The 13,527-nt window shown below is 40.9% G+C and overlaps 1 protein-coding gene across 1 annotated transcript in view; it reads right to left on the reverse strand.

The window, feature by feature from the left end:
- RBM33 (RNA binding motif protein 33) overlaps positions 1–13,527 on the reverse strand; it is a gene marked incomplete at both ends in the record, with an annotated part of 101,348 nt that overhangs the window by 9,959 nt on the left and 77,862 nt on the right. Inside the window, 2 exons of the mRNA XM_081996525.1 lie at positions 3,577–3,765; positions 5,209–5,418. Coding sequence (XP_081852651.1) covers positions 3,577–3,765; positions 5,209–5,418 — 399 coding nt within the window. The remainder of the gene's footprint in view (positions 1–3,576; positions 3,766–5,208; positions 5,419–13,527) is intronic.

Consider the following 13,527-nt stretch of genomic DNA (forward strand, 5'->3'; position numbering starts at 1 on the left):
AGGTTAAAACTTTGTTATGTCAGTGAAGGTCCTCTTCCTGAGAACACACACACAGGATAAGCACACTGCAACAAAATCAGGAGCCAAATTATATATTTGAAAATAGGAGCTGGTGTGGAATCAATTGCTCTACAGATGCACCAGTAGGTAAGCTGCAGGTTAAGCAGAGGTCCTGTACCAGGTGGGACAAGTGCTCATGATCTGTTCTTGTTGTCAAAGAGCAGACAGATCACTGGGAAGTGTTCCTTCCCCTTCTCTGGGAGCTATGCCTCAGTGCAGCCATTCCCACGTTCCTATCTTGACTACAGCAGAAATTGATACATATTCAGATTTATGAGCTGCGTTTGCACGTCGCTTTGAAGAAAGATGCTTGCTTACCATTAGAGGTCTATGTCCTACAGTTTGGGAATCTTTACCTTTAACCAGGGATTTGGGTGTTGGATAACTGGCACGTGTCATTTCAAGACACTATCCAGGCAGGAAGTTCTCTCCTTAAGTTCTGATTCAGATTCATGTCCAGAGAAGGGCAACAAAGATGGTGAGGGGTCTGGAGCACAAATCTTATGAGGAGCAGCTGAGGGAACTGGGGTTGTTTAGTCTGAAGAAGAGGCAGCTGAGAGGAGACATTATCACTCTCTACAACTACCTGAAAGGGGGTTGTGGTGAGATGGGTGTTGGTCTCTTCTCCCAAGTAACTAGTGATAGGACAAGAGGAAATGGCCTCAAGTTGCGCCAGGGGAGGTTTAGATTGGATATTAGGGAAAATTTCTTCACTGAGAGGGTGGTCAGGCATTGGCACAGGCTGCCCAGGGAGGTGGTGGAGTCGCCATCTCTGGAAGTGTTCAAAAAACGTGTGGATGTGGCGCTTCAGGACATGGTTTAGGGGACATGGTGGCGCTGGATTAATGGTTGGACTTGATCTTGAAGGTCCTTTCCAACCTAGTGATTCTGTGATTCTGTGATCTGAGATTTCTTTTACAATAGCAAAAAATACGCGTAAGTTCGACACACACATTTCCTCCCCAAGATAAATAAAATTCAAGAAAACAGCATCTCAGAGAACAGTTCATTAAGGGAAGTTTTGATGAATATAGTCAACGGCTAAAGATAGGATATTCTACATCTTAAAGATGGAGTCAGCTACAACTGACCAACCTTTCTCTCCTCTTACTATCTCTTGAACTCCATCTGAACCAGCTAAAAACCTGGGCACCTTGCTTAATTTCCAAAAAAAATCAGCTGGAATTTCTCACCTTGCTGTTTTCTCACAATAGCCATCTCCACAAACCCCTCCTATTTCAGTTCATCAAGCTGCAACACTTGAAGATCAGAGCTCTGCACTACTCGAAATCTTTTTGTTCTGGTCATGGCCATGACCTGTCCTTGACTCTCACATACTGTACTCACACTGAAAATCCCCAAAGCCCGCATGGCAAGGAGCTCTTCCGTACCCTAGAAAAGGAGAAAATTATCTTTTTCTGCGTATAAGCTTTGAAGGCTCTCTTCCGTGGCTCACTTCTGTGCTCCTCGTCACAAGTCACTTACATGAAACACATTTTAAAGAAGAATGAGGAAATAGCCAATTAGAGTATCTCCTTCACTATCAGAGCCTCCTAACCACTTCCAGTTGCAGGGGATTTTGTACAGCACTGAGCACAAACACCAGTAAAAACATTAAATTTACAGCCACAAGAAAATCCACTCATGCACTTCAGGGATATTGACTTCTCTGAAAATGTAGCACCATCTGTATAAAAGTGATTTCTGTGAACAGAGACAACACAGATTTTCAAACATTTCCTTTTCAGTTCTTGTCTTCCAAGGCACCTAAAATTGCTGCTGCCTCTTCCTCATTTGTGTGTTAACACTTCCGTGGTACCACTTCTCATGGTACCATAAAAAAAAAAAAGCTAAATATTGCATACAGTGGTACCAGTCTCATATTCTTTCTACAAAAGGATCACTTCTCCCCTGCATATCTCACTATCCACACTTGAGACATCATTCAATCTCAAACAAGTCGGGAAATTTCTAGCCTTCTACAAGTCAGACTTGAAAGTTAAGTGCAGAATTAGCAGAAAAGTCTTCTGCGTCATTAGCTAAATTCAAGCATTTCTTTCAAGTACTGCTTCTAGATCTCTGATAAGGTGAAAACAAATGATGATTTAGCAACCCTAATTTCAAAAGGTACAGCTGCTGCTGCAAGAATACAAGCTCTGTAGGGCACAGGGATGTATCAAATCCCACTGGAAAATTAGTTACTGGTTTTTTTTCCTGTAAGCACATCCTTCTAAATTGGTCTGTGACATTGAATTGAGAGACCAGAGTTTCGACTCTGCTATGAAACAGCAAGTACTGAATAAATTTTTTAGCACATTCTCAGTAACTTCTCAATTGTGAGTATTTCCTAGCAGGGTTTCTATTAATCTCCTTCTAATATTCTCATGCAAGATTTAGCAAGTAAACACTGGATAAATGTGCTTTGGAACTGTATGAATAATTTCCTAGAGTACTACAGAACGCGAAGGGACAAAGTATTTTATGAGAGTATTTTTGCTTTCACAAACAAATTAAACCTCTCTGAATTGACGACGTAAATAATTCAGCATTATTCTCTTTACTAAATTGGGAAGAAGTGAGGCAGAGTGTACATCTTCAGGAGAGCAGTGTGTTTTGCAACAGAGAGATGATCCCACTAATAAAGTTAGGCTCACCGAATAGCTCCAATTCATGCACTGCATTTGTTTGAAAATGTTAATCCTGTCAAAAGGAGCACTCAAAACAAAAAAATAAAAGAAAAAAATTCTCCTCATCTGTATGTTTCATTATTAATTGACTGATATTTTCAAATGTACTAACAGTAAGTCAGACAGGGCCTCCTAAGCCCTTCACTGCTTTGAAAACCTCCTGTTTTCCTAAAGTCAGTTTAACTGATACATAATTCCAGGAGGCCGTTTACAAACAGAAGGTTCACAGCAGACATACCAGTGTGTGTGTGTGATAACCTTGCTCACAGGCACCTGCTAAGGAGAACCTTCTAGAAAAATAACGAATAAATAAAATCCTTCAAAGGAGACTGTGTATTTCATCTGAAAAAGTAGACAGTGCTACGTAGTTCAAAATCTCCACTGGGCAGTGGTCATTAAGTGCTCTTACGCCAGGACTGCAGTCACAGGAAGATGTAAATGTCAAAAGAGAGGGTAGGTGCAAGTCAACACTAAAAAACAAGAACAGCAAGCAAACACACATATGCTTTGATATGATCATTTGGCTTTAACAACCTCACAGAATGGACAGGCTTGTGTTGTCTAGGAAAATAATGGAGATAGCACAGGATCTCCAAAATGAAGGAGACTTCTGCAGCAGGAATGCGATGGTTAGCAAAATCCTACTGTACCTCCCGTGCTGCAATATCATCACGTGCTTGTCTGCTACCAGGTGTAGCGTCTGTGGGTGGGGGTGCCTTCAAACATAAATTGCCAATAAACACACATTGTATTTAGTGTCAGGGAATTAATTGAGCTTCCCGGAATGAAAGTCTTTTGGCACAAAAATGATAAACGGAGGTTGACCTACCTGAATGGGTCCCACTGACATCAGCAGGTTTTTCAGTTGGACATCAGTAGTTGATGAAGAAAGCCCTTCAACTGACACAACACAGGGCTGAGGTTTGCACTCCACCACTCGCAGGTTCTGTTTATTTGGCATCAAGCGTCCTCGGCCCATCTGGCCTGCTACTCCTCTGCCTCTGCCGTGCATAATGACCTGCCAACAACAAGAGTAACAGTATTTTGATTTACTTACCTAGTGCTTCTGCTCACTGCATTTGACAGACAATATAAAAGTTGGCGATTTTCTTGAAGACTTGATTAAAGTACACGTTGACTTAAAACAGCTTGGTGCTGTTTGCTGATTTGAAAGGCCACTTATTAACATATTCATCCACTGCTTATACAAACCTCTCTTAGAAGGATAGCAAGTTATATATTGAGTTATATATATTGCATTGAGGCTACAAGCCTCAGCTTTAGCACAGATCAACCAAACAGTGGAGGGTCTCAGACCAAAATATATAACCTAGTTTTCAACACCCATCACATCAGCAGCATGTGTTCAGCTCCTGCATTTTGAGTCTGGCCAAAAAAAACCCAACCCGTGATCCCCCTCCTTCTTCTCTTTTCAACCCACAGGTAAATTTAATGGAACCACAAGACCAGCAAACTGCTTAAAGCACCTCCAGTCTCTGTTGCTGCCAACTATTGGTCTGTTATGAGGATGGAGTACTCGCATAATGCTAAATAACTTTGAACAAACTTTTTCAAAGTTCCTTTCCCCCAAACCCTGTAGGATCTGGCACCACAATATCCTCTGGAGCAGGAAATGTGTGGATTTAATTCTCGTAAATTAAAGGTTGAACAGCTGGAGAAAGGAAAAATAACAATGAAACAGGGTAATGAACATTAAACAGAGTTAACATTGAGTTAACACTCAACACTGTTTCTCGATTCCTCCTTGGAAAGCCTATGGCGGGTAATGACTTTTCACACCCCTCCACATCAGCAAGGGAACTTCTGCCTTACCTGAAGCAGGAAGATTATGGCCAACAGTTCAAAAGTAAGAAATAACGTAAAAGCCCAAATACCCGCTATTTTCAGGGAGCGTGCCGGTTTGCAAATGCAGAGAAGGCACACACCATTGCCACTCGAACCCTCCCCCAGCCCCTTCCGAGTGCATGATCGCTGGAAACATTAAGTTACAAGATCACCAGCTGTTTTGCACAATACCAGCTTGGAAGATAGACCAAAGAACATCCCGAAACAGTCGCTGGGTGCTCCTATGTATGCAGGAAACAGCCGGAATAAAAGCTTAAGCATAACTTCAGGAAAACTCTCGGTTTTAAAGCCAGAAAGCATGCTGGATACCAGCTACTCTAGGACAGGTATCTTGGGACACACACATTTCCCCCAAGGAGTACCGTGCTGGCCAGAAAGCCAGCAGATGAAACAACCTGCAGGCATCTCCAGTCTGTGCTGGATACAAGCAGGCCTCTCTAGATTAAAAGCTTTCTATGCAGTTATGCATCTCCTGGGTCATGCAGCCCGGCGCTAGCACTTGACAAACAGAATGCTAGTTATTAATGGAGCAACACAGCTAGACAGTGAAACTTCTAGCAGCGATATGCATCTTAAAAAAAAAAAAAAAAATCACCTTTTTAGGTTGATGGATTCCCTGGATGTTTTTGACTCCTTGAGGAGGTGGTGAATGGATCTGCGCCTGCTGCTGCTGCTGGTGCTGCGGCTGTTGCATTCCCTTTGTCAACGTGACCTTCCGCACTGGCTGCTGTTTAGGCTCCGGGGGCTGTTGAGGCCGCTGGGGCTGGCCCTCTGGGTGAAAAAAGCCATCATCCTCTCCCCCCTGCTGGAATCAACAACACAACAGGCAGCTCAATGTCCAGGCACCGCACACCCTTGCCCTGAGCAGCTCCTGCCGCATCCAGCTCGCCCAGCGCCCGGAACGCCCGGCAGTTTGCCCGCGAAAGCAAACCGGCGGTCGCGGCAGGCGCGCGCCGGGGCTCAGCCTGGAATTTGTGCTTCAGTCTAAAATAAATCCATGGTATCTGAAGTACAGTTCATTTTGCTCACACTTTATTATAATTACAATGTTCAATAATGCCTTTTCATATGCAAAGAGGCAAGGTGTTTTCAATTCTCTTTCCAAATCATTCTTTCTTCCAGGGTTCCATGTGAACTATGCTGTGCGTTGGGGTGGTGTTTTTTTTTTTAAGAGACACACATGCTGCAGAAGAAGGAGCAAAGAACACTTATCTTTAAAAGCCCAACCTCTCTTTAGTTAAAAACTAGTATTTCTTTTGAAGCACATACTTATTCTGCCAACTTTAAGCAGTCTCCTTCCTCAAACCCTGTCCATACTTGGAATGGTTCTTCCCCAAGGGTTTTTTTGTTTTATAAAGCTCTTATTATAGATATTTATAATCACAAGCACAACGAAACACCACCTCAGGGCCTCTCTCATCCAATGTAGCTCTTTCCACTACATCTCTCAGTGCAATCAAGCACAGTAAAAGCATGGGCTGAAAGCACCAAGAGAAATTATTCCCTTCCACTGCCTCTACCCAAACCCTTTAGCTTCTTTTCTACAAACAGACAGGTGATTCTTGAATCTGTGTCCCGCTGTCCAGATGAGATCAATCACTGAAAAACATCCCATGCAGCAAGAGGCAGCAGGGCCTGACAGAAGATCAGGTACTTTTGCATCTATCAAGTGCATCGTATTATCGCATGGTTTCAACACCAGTATCTATACCTTGACTGGACCACAGGTTTAGAACTCAAATACTTGTGAACATTATATCTGCAGGGGGAAGGCTACATCTAAAGCTCTAACCAACCTCAGGTAACCCTGCAAAAGCTCTCAAATAGAAAGTATGTCTAAAGGGAAAAAAATAATAATTATGAAAGCACCTTTCTTTACACAGGGTTTTTTTTCCTCCTTCCATAAATATTCACAAGTCAAAACTCCTTTTGTATCTGTAACATACATCACGAACCAAAGGGTTTCATACTAACTGGCACATTTCTTGTGGATAAGGAGACGGTCCTGGTTTCACAAGGCTACAGGAAGAACAGATTTATGGTCTAAGAGCGAGATTATCTTGATTGAGAATACAAATCATTACCTCCCTACCCGGACTAAACAAAAGCAAAAGAAACACCTACTGAGGACTAGTTACTAAGTCCGTTTACTATCATTTGAAGATAAATAGTCCCGTACAGGTGATATGTAGAACAATCTCATGTTTGCAAGTTCACTAGTTCACAATTCAGACCCCTAAATCAAGTCCTCTGTATTATCACGTATATGCAGGCAACAACTTCAAGAACTCAACCACTTAAATCCCAGACAAATCAGCCTCACCACCCTCTGCACCGTCTACACTTCAAATGCACAACCTGTGATAGGGAAATATCTTGAAGCTCTTCCCATTTCAGGGCTTTCGTCCACACTGTCCGAAGCAAGAAAGCAACCGAAAACTGCATCTAGTTTTCCCACTTCTAATCACATATATTTTCTTCTCTGCCAAGTGGAATGCTCTGTGGCTTCACAGAAAATTTTGGATACAAACCTTTGTGAGCAGTAACTAGTGAGAAATTATAAAGCTTTCTCTTCAGAATCTCTCTCCAATTACTGCTCAAAGATATAAAAGCAACAGCTCTCCTCCTCTCCTGAACAACATAAACGTATGCACACAAACAAAACCTTACCAGGAAACCAGCATTAAATCCTCCTCATTTTAGTATTAGTTCCAGTATCAGCATCACCATAAGCCCTATGCCTTGATCAGATAATTTCCTTTATTCAACCTTACAGCAGCTGGAAGGTGATGAAACTAAAAGGAACAAAAAAATTCTAGGAGGAATTTAAACACAATAATTGCGAGTTAGCAGAGATTAGATTTTAATTGCCTCCTGTGAAAAGCAACCATAAATATTTGCAACCACTTCTTTCCAAACCAAAAGTGAAGAGAGTGAAGCCCTCAGGTACAAAACACATCGAACATGCTCATTACTGAAACTTCAAAAGCAAACAATCATTTCCCATAAAAGCCTGGGATGGGCAACAACCAGCCAGTATTTAACTACCAAGCCCAATTATCACCAAATAAAACTTTATAAACTAAACACACAACTAGAACAGAGTCAAAGGCATAAGCACACAACATGGGCGCACACTGATGAAAAGTTTGACAGGGTTTGCTCCCTGCTGGGGTCTCAAATGCCACCTTTGGGTTTCACTGCTAGCATGATGCTCATGCAAAAGTCTGAAAAGGTAGAAACATGTCTGGACTTTTTAATGAATTGATACCTTTCAGAAAAAAGAAAACCTATACAAAACATTAAAGAAAGTCCACAGGGTAAGAAAAGGGGATGGAGCAACGTCTGCTTGTTCCTGCAATAAGAAGAAAGGGCAACCGGATCAAACCCTTTCCTTACACTACTGCTCTGAACATCTACTGCTTTTTGAGATGACTTCAAGAGGGGAAGCAGAGATGGACCTGCAGCACCACTTCTCAAAAGAGGTTTGTGAGTGAGCAACTTGGTGCTCAAGACTACCAGTGCTCCCTGCAAGTCAGGAATACACAGACTCCTGTTATAGGTAGCCCTAGCTTCAACTGAAGAGAAAATCTGGTTTTCTTAAGAAAATGAAAACCAAACATGACTCCTAGGTCACTATGTGCCTAACAAGCAAAACGAAACAGCCTCAGGTAACAAATTTCAGCACCAATTCCTTTTTCACTGGGTAAAGACATGACAGTGCAAAACCAAACACTGCCCCAGCCAAAATGAACAACCTATGTAGTAGTATTTAGCGGCAAATTAGATCCACCACCACCATCATCCTTTAAACAACTTCTGTGCAAGACAATCAGCGGCTTCTCCAGGCATGACGATGAAGAACTAAGTCAAGCAAAACATCCACAAAGAGCTTTTAACATCTGGATTTAAAGCCATAAAACCTCTGAACATTACATACAGGTCACACGCTCATATTGGAACATTCTGGAGGAAGAGACAAATGATTGTAACCCTGATTCTCACTCATGAGGTATACAATAAGCTGGCACCCAGGAGGTAAATCAAAACACAGAGCACAGCTACAGGCAAGCAGGTAAGTGAACTGAAGCTGTATTCCAGAAGCTACCCAAAATGACATCTAAACCACAGAAACTAAATTGCTAGCCTGCCTTCTACTTAAAATGTCTCCGTTCTAGCTCCTTTGAAATCAACTTTTGCTTTTCCTAAAGACAAGTTCTGTATTGCTAATTTTTCATTAGCTGACATCACTGCCCTCCCCAAATTTAAACATGTAGCAACAGAAGGAGGTATTAAATTTTTAAGCCTTCTCTTGTCAAAATACATTTTCATCTGATTATTTTATAGCATTTTGGGATATACAAGGCAACATAAAATTTTTCAGAGATGCAGCTATTCATCACCATGGCCTGCCTCATTCAATTTGATGCACAAAGTGCTGAAACCAGGTAGAATACTTCTCAGTCCACCACAGAGACCTGAGATTGATCGATACAAGCTCTGATTTAATACTGCAAATTTACTCTAAAGTCCTCTGCATAAAAGTGAATTTCCATTCTTTGTCTCCAAACCAATAAAGGAAGAATGTTCTTCTGTGAGTGTCTACTGCTTAATTTCTATATTACAAATCATTCTGACCTCCCAGCTCTGAATTTCCAAGTTTTATAAAAGGGCTATCTTCCTAACATATAGCCAGGAAACAGTTCTCTTGAATGAAATTCTACCATTATTCAGTTAACAGAGTTCACGAAAACACCTTTTTTGTGTCTGTTTCAGGGGATGAAAACTATCTTTCAAATTTCGATCACTGCAAGATGGTTAGCAGTGCCAAAATAACAAGTTAATTTCAAATATTGTGTGTAATTAAACAAAATTCAAAAGATTTGATCTACATGGTGAATAGTTTTCAAACTTCTACTGTGGAAGAGTCGGCACAGTTTGACCCAAAATTGGACTAACAAAAAAGAGAAACTATGCCATTCAATGGCCATGAATTTTAGAACTGATTCCCTGATACTTATCAAGGCTGTTTTTCAATAGCAAGACTCTCTCACTATACATACATATACACACACACATAAATAGTCAGTGTTGTGTTTTGAGAAACTTAAAGACCATTCTGTCAAAGACGAGATCACAAATTCTAAAAGCAGAATTTTATGAGGTACTGCTTGAATTTAGCAAGCTGAAGCTCCCTCTACTCTATCATAATCATTATGACAGTTTTACAATGAAGATGAAGTTTATTTGCCGCCAACGTTAGCAGGACAAATTTATTTGTAACAAATGCTTTAAAATGTACTGATAAAAATGCCTATTGATACTGTCAAAGCTGCTTGCGATTTGACAGATCAAATCTTATTTTCATTCTTAAACCCCATGAAGGAATGGTATCACCAACTTGCATTCTGTAGTGAGCAAATTGATTAATCCCCCTCTATAGAAATCTCAACTCTTGATTACACCTATCAGACTTTAAGCAGCATTATTCTAGAGTGACAACACTTGACAAATTCCCAAACCATTTTTCTCAGCCTTTGTGGCCCTGCTAGCTTGTATTAACCCTGATGAAAAATTAATTTTCCTTATCTTCTGCTAAACCCCAAAATCCAAATCCGCCAAACTGGCAACTCTTTCTGTAAAGGTATTATGAAAACCTCTAAAAGATTAATTGCATGTCTTCAGGTGACATTAAATTAATTTCTGTATTCGTGACAGACATTTGATACTCCATACTGAGAGGACAGATAACATTGTCAGGATACACAGAAGGACAGTGGTGCAGTGTCCCAGGGCAGCCTCTTATGAATTCTCCTTTCGATAAGGCCATACTTCACTGTCATCAGCACTGTTAGTGATCTTGCAGCCCATAGACCTCACTGCACAGGTTTCTATTAACTACGACAATGCTGTGTCTATCCATGTAATCTTTATAAAGCTAATTCAAAAATCACCCAATAGTAAAGGGATGCGCATGCCGGATAAAGCACTTAAAGAAAATAAACTCTGGCTGATTTGTGTAAAAATAACACAGAGAAGCAAAATGTTTTCATCTTTTCGTAGATGTGCTATAACTCAAATTCTCTGTAGCATGATGAAGGCTTAGATCTTGCAGGGAAATCTCCATTCAAAATCATCTTGTAATTGATTTCCTTTAAGAAAAGAGAAACCCCTCATCTGTTACCAGTTTAAGTCAGTATTTCTAGAAATGAGTACCTCTACAGTATCACAGCAGGTAAGAGGGGGGAAAAAACCCCATCCTGTAGGTTATTAATCTTCACAAAAGAAATTACTATTCATCAACTATATAGGTTTTCATATGTAAACTTGTGTTTTACTGAACTGTGACTGACTGTAGTAAGAGACAGACATCTACACAGCCAGCTGTGATCCCCATGCAACAAAGAGAAAAAAAACAGTAAAGCAAAAATCATGTAGAGCAAGAAAGACTGTCATCTAATACATACAAGTATTTCCTCACTACAATTGCCAGAAACATATATTAAAGGCAAAACCCTAATAACCGTCTATTTCTCTTTGACTAGCACTCCAAATGCGTTACCGTTTTGCTACGGCCCTACGACCAGTTGACAGACTGGGGACCTGGGAATAGGAAGCCTGATCACTTGCCAGCTATCCCCCAAGTGACATGACCAAGCACTGTTTCTGAACAGCTGAAGATCTGTTTTCAATCTGTCAAATACCAGTGAGAAACACCTGGAGACCTTCTTTTAAAGGCCTTCTAAGACCTTTAAAAGTCTTTTTTTTTTTTTTTTTTTTTTTAAATTCAACAATAGTAGTACTTAAACTCCTGCTCTCCAACCAGGCTAGAATACACTACCCAGTTAACAGACAACTCATCATTAATGACCGGTTTAAGACATACAAATGGTACGGTTTTGACTTGGAGCACACACAAAAATAAGCTACATCAGACTACAGAAGTGGTAGAACAACCAAAGCAAACCCTGTTCACACAAGGAAAAAAAAGACACTTCTGGTGCCAGCCAGTGGATTATGGGTTATTTTTCCCAGCCTAAAACTTTTGCATGGGGCAAACTTACCTCAAACAAGAGCACCCAGACTAAGCAATAAATAAATAAAATGCAGAAACAGTTCCCGTCCCATGATAAGACAACACTGCTAAGCTGCTTCAGCAAGCCACGATGTGATGACTATCTTGTCTTCTGTACCTAACGGTGTATGAAAAGTCAGAACAGCAGAAGAAAATGGCTTGTAAAAAGAGTAGCTAATTCCATTTAAACCCATGTACTAACAGAATTCTTACCTTAAATATATCCTCATCTGCCTGAGAGGAGAACTAAGGCACACAGAAGGACTGGCCAAAGATGTTCGAGAATCCCAGCCATACCTGTGCTATGCTGAAGTTTCACTGGGAGTGCCAGAAACACAGCTCATGACACAAGACCGACATGCAATACCAATGCTGAATCACAACTACATGTTTTTCTCGTACAACCATCCACCAGCTCATTATGAAAAAAATATAAGTTCTGTGTACAAGCTACAGCAAAATCAAGGTTCTGGACTGTGCATGTATAGTACCCTCAGAGGAACCTTCATTTTTATGTTTCTGTCTGCAAAACACATAATGTAGATGTCAATAAACATGGTTTTGAGCAAAGTTTCCTGGTTCCCTTTTCAGTTGCCAGTCTCCATGATAATTTTTTGCACAGAGAATTTTAGTGAAGACTGGACATGCAGAGAAATAACCAAGAGAAAGTGTTCCTCTTGGAAAACATCAGTGATTCAAAACTTCTGACAGCCCAAAGCTCCTGAAGGAGCACTTTCCAGCCAGACACCAGCTATAGCACAGAAAGCCAGTACTGGATATTGGAAACAGTACAACTGGAGCTTCCCTTCTCGCGTCATGTCTAGTTTTTCCAGTTCATGTTCCCTGAAGCTTAAAACTAATGGCAAGTCGAATCCCTCTGGTGTCTTGCCCTAAGCTCCTTGTACAGTCTTGACATGGAGAACCCACATCACCTCCCTCCCCAACCACTGAGAGCATCAGGATTCTCCCGACTCAGGGCCACTTGTGCACTGAAGGCATATTCCAAGTGGTCAAACCTGAAATACCATTTAACAACAGCATTTGCAACTTTTCAAAACATTACACTTAAATTGGACAAATCTGCATGTTTCCCCTTAAATTTTCTGAAGTTAAGAGATTGCATTGAATTAATTCTCATTTGAAAACTAGCTCTTTCACTTTGTAATACACTTTAATGGTGTTACAGTTGCCTACAGTAATTTCCTTTCAGGAAACTGGGCTACTAGATACCCTGTAACAACTAACATCCTATCAATATGAATTTTGCACTGTAACACGATGGCAGAAAAACTCCTTTGAGACTTAAGAGCAACAAGCAATACCAAACGCCTTGCTTTCAGGGTGTTCAGGAAGAAACAGCACTCTTCTTCAACATACAATTTAAAAGTCTCCTGAGGAAAAGAAGAAACCTGTTCTGCAGTCTACAATAGAAAATACTTTATTGCACTTTGGTTCCAAGGTATCCACAGCAAAGTTGAATTCTATTTAGGTAGGTATCTCTTCCCCCTTTCGAGGACTTTATTACAAATCCATAGAAAGTACTGTCTGCATCTGGTTTGGTTGCCACCTTAAGTCCCTCTAGTTGCCAAGTGTGTCCACACATGCCCTTGTATTTCATTTTCCCAGTAACCAAATATGCCTCCAACAGTACAGCATAGCCTGCCTCACTACCCCCAAGCCATGAAATACGCTGTCTCACTAGGCACCATCCTCACTGGAGGTCTGGGAGGACAGGGTTTATTGCTCATTTTCAAACGTTTCATGAAAATACTATGCCTTTTTCATAACTGGAATACCACAGGACTCCCTGACTTCCTTTTTTTGTCTGGTGGGTTTGCT

This window comes from Phaethon aethereus (assembly GCF_964289735.1).
Source record: "Phaethon aethereus genome assembly, chromosome: 2".
Taxonomy (NCBI): Eukaryota; Metazoa; Chordata; class Aves; order Phaethontiformes; family Phaethontidae; genus Phaethon; species Phaethon aethereus.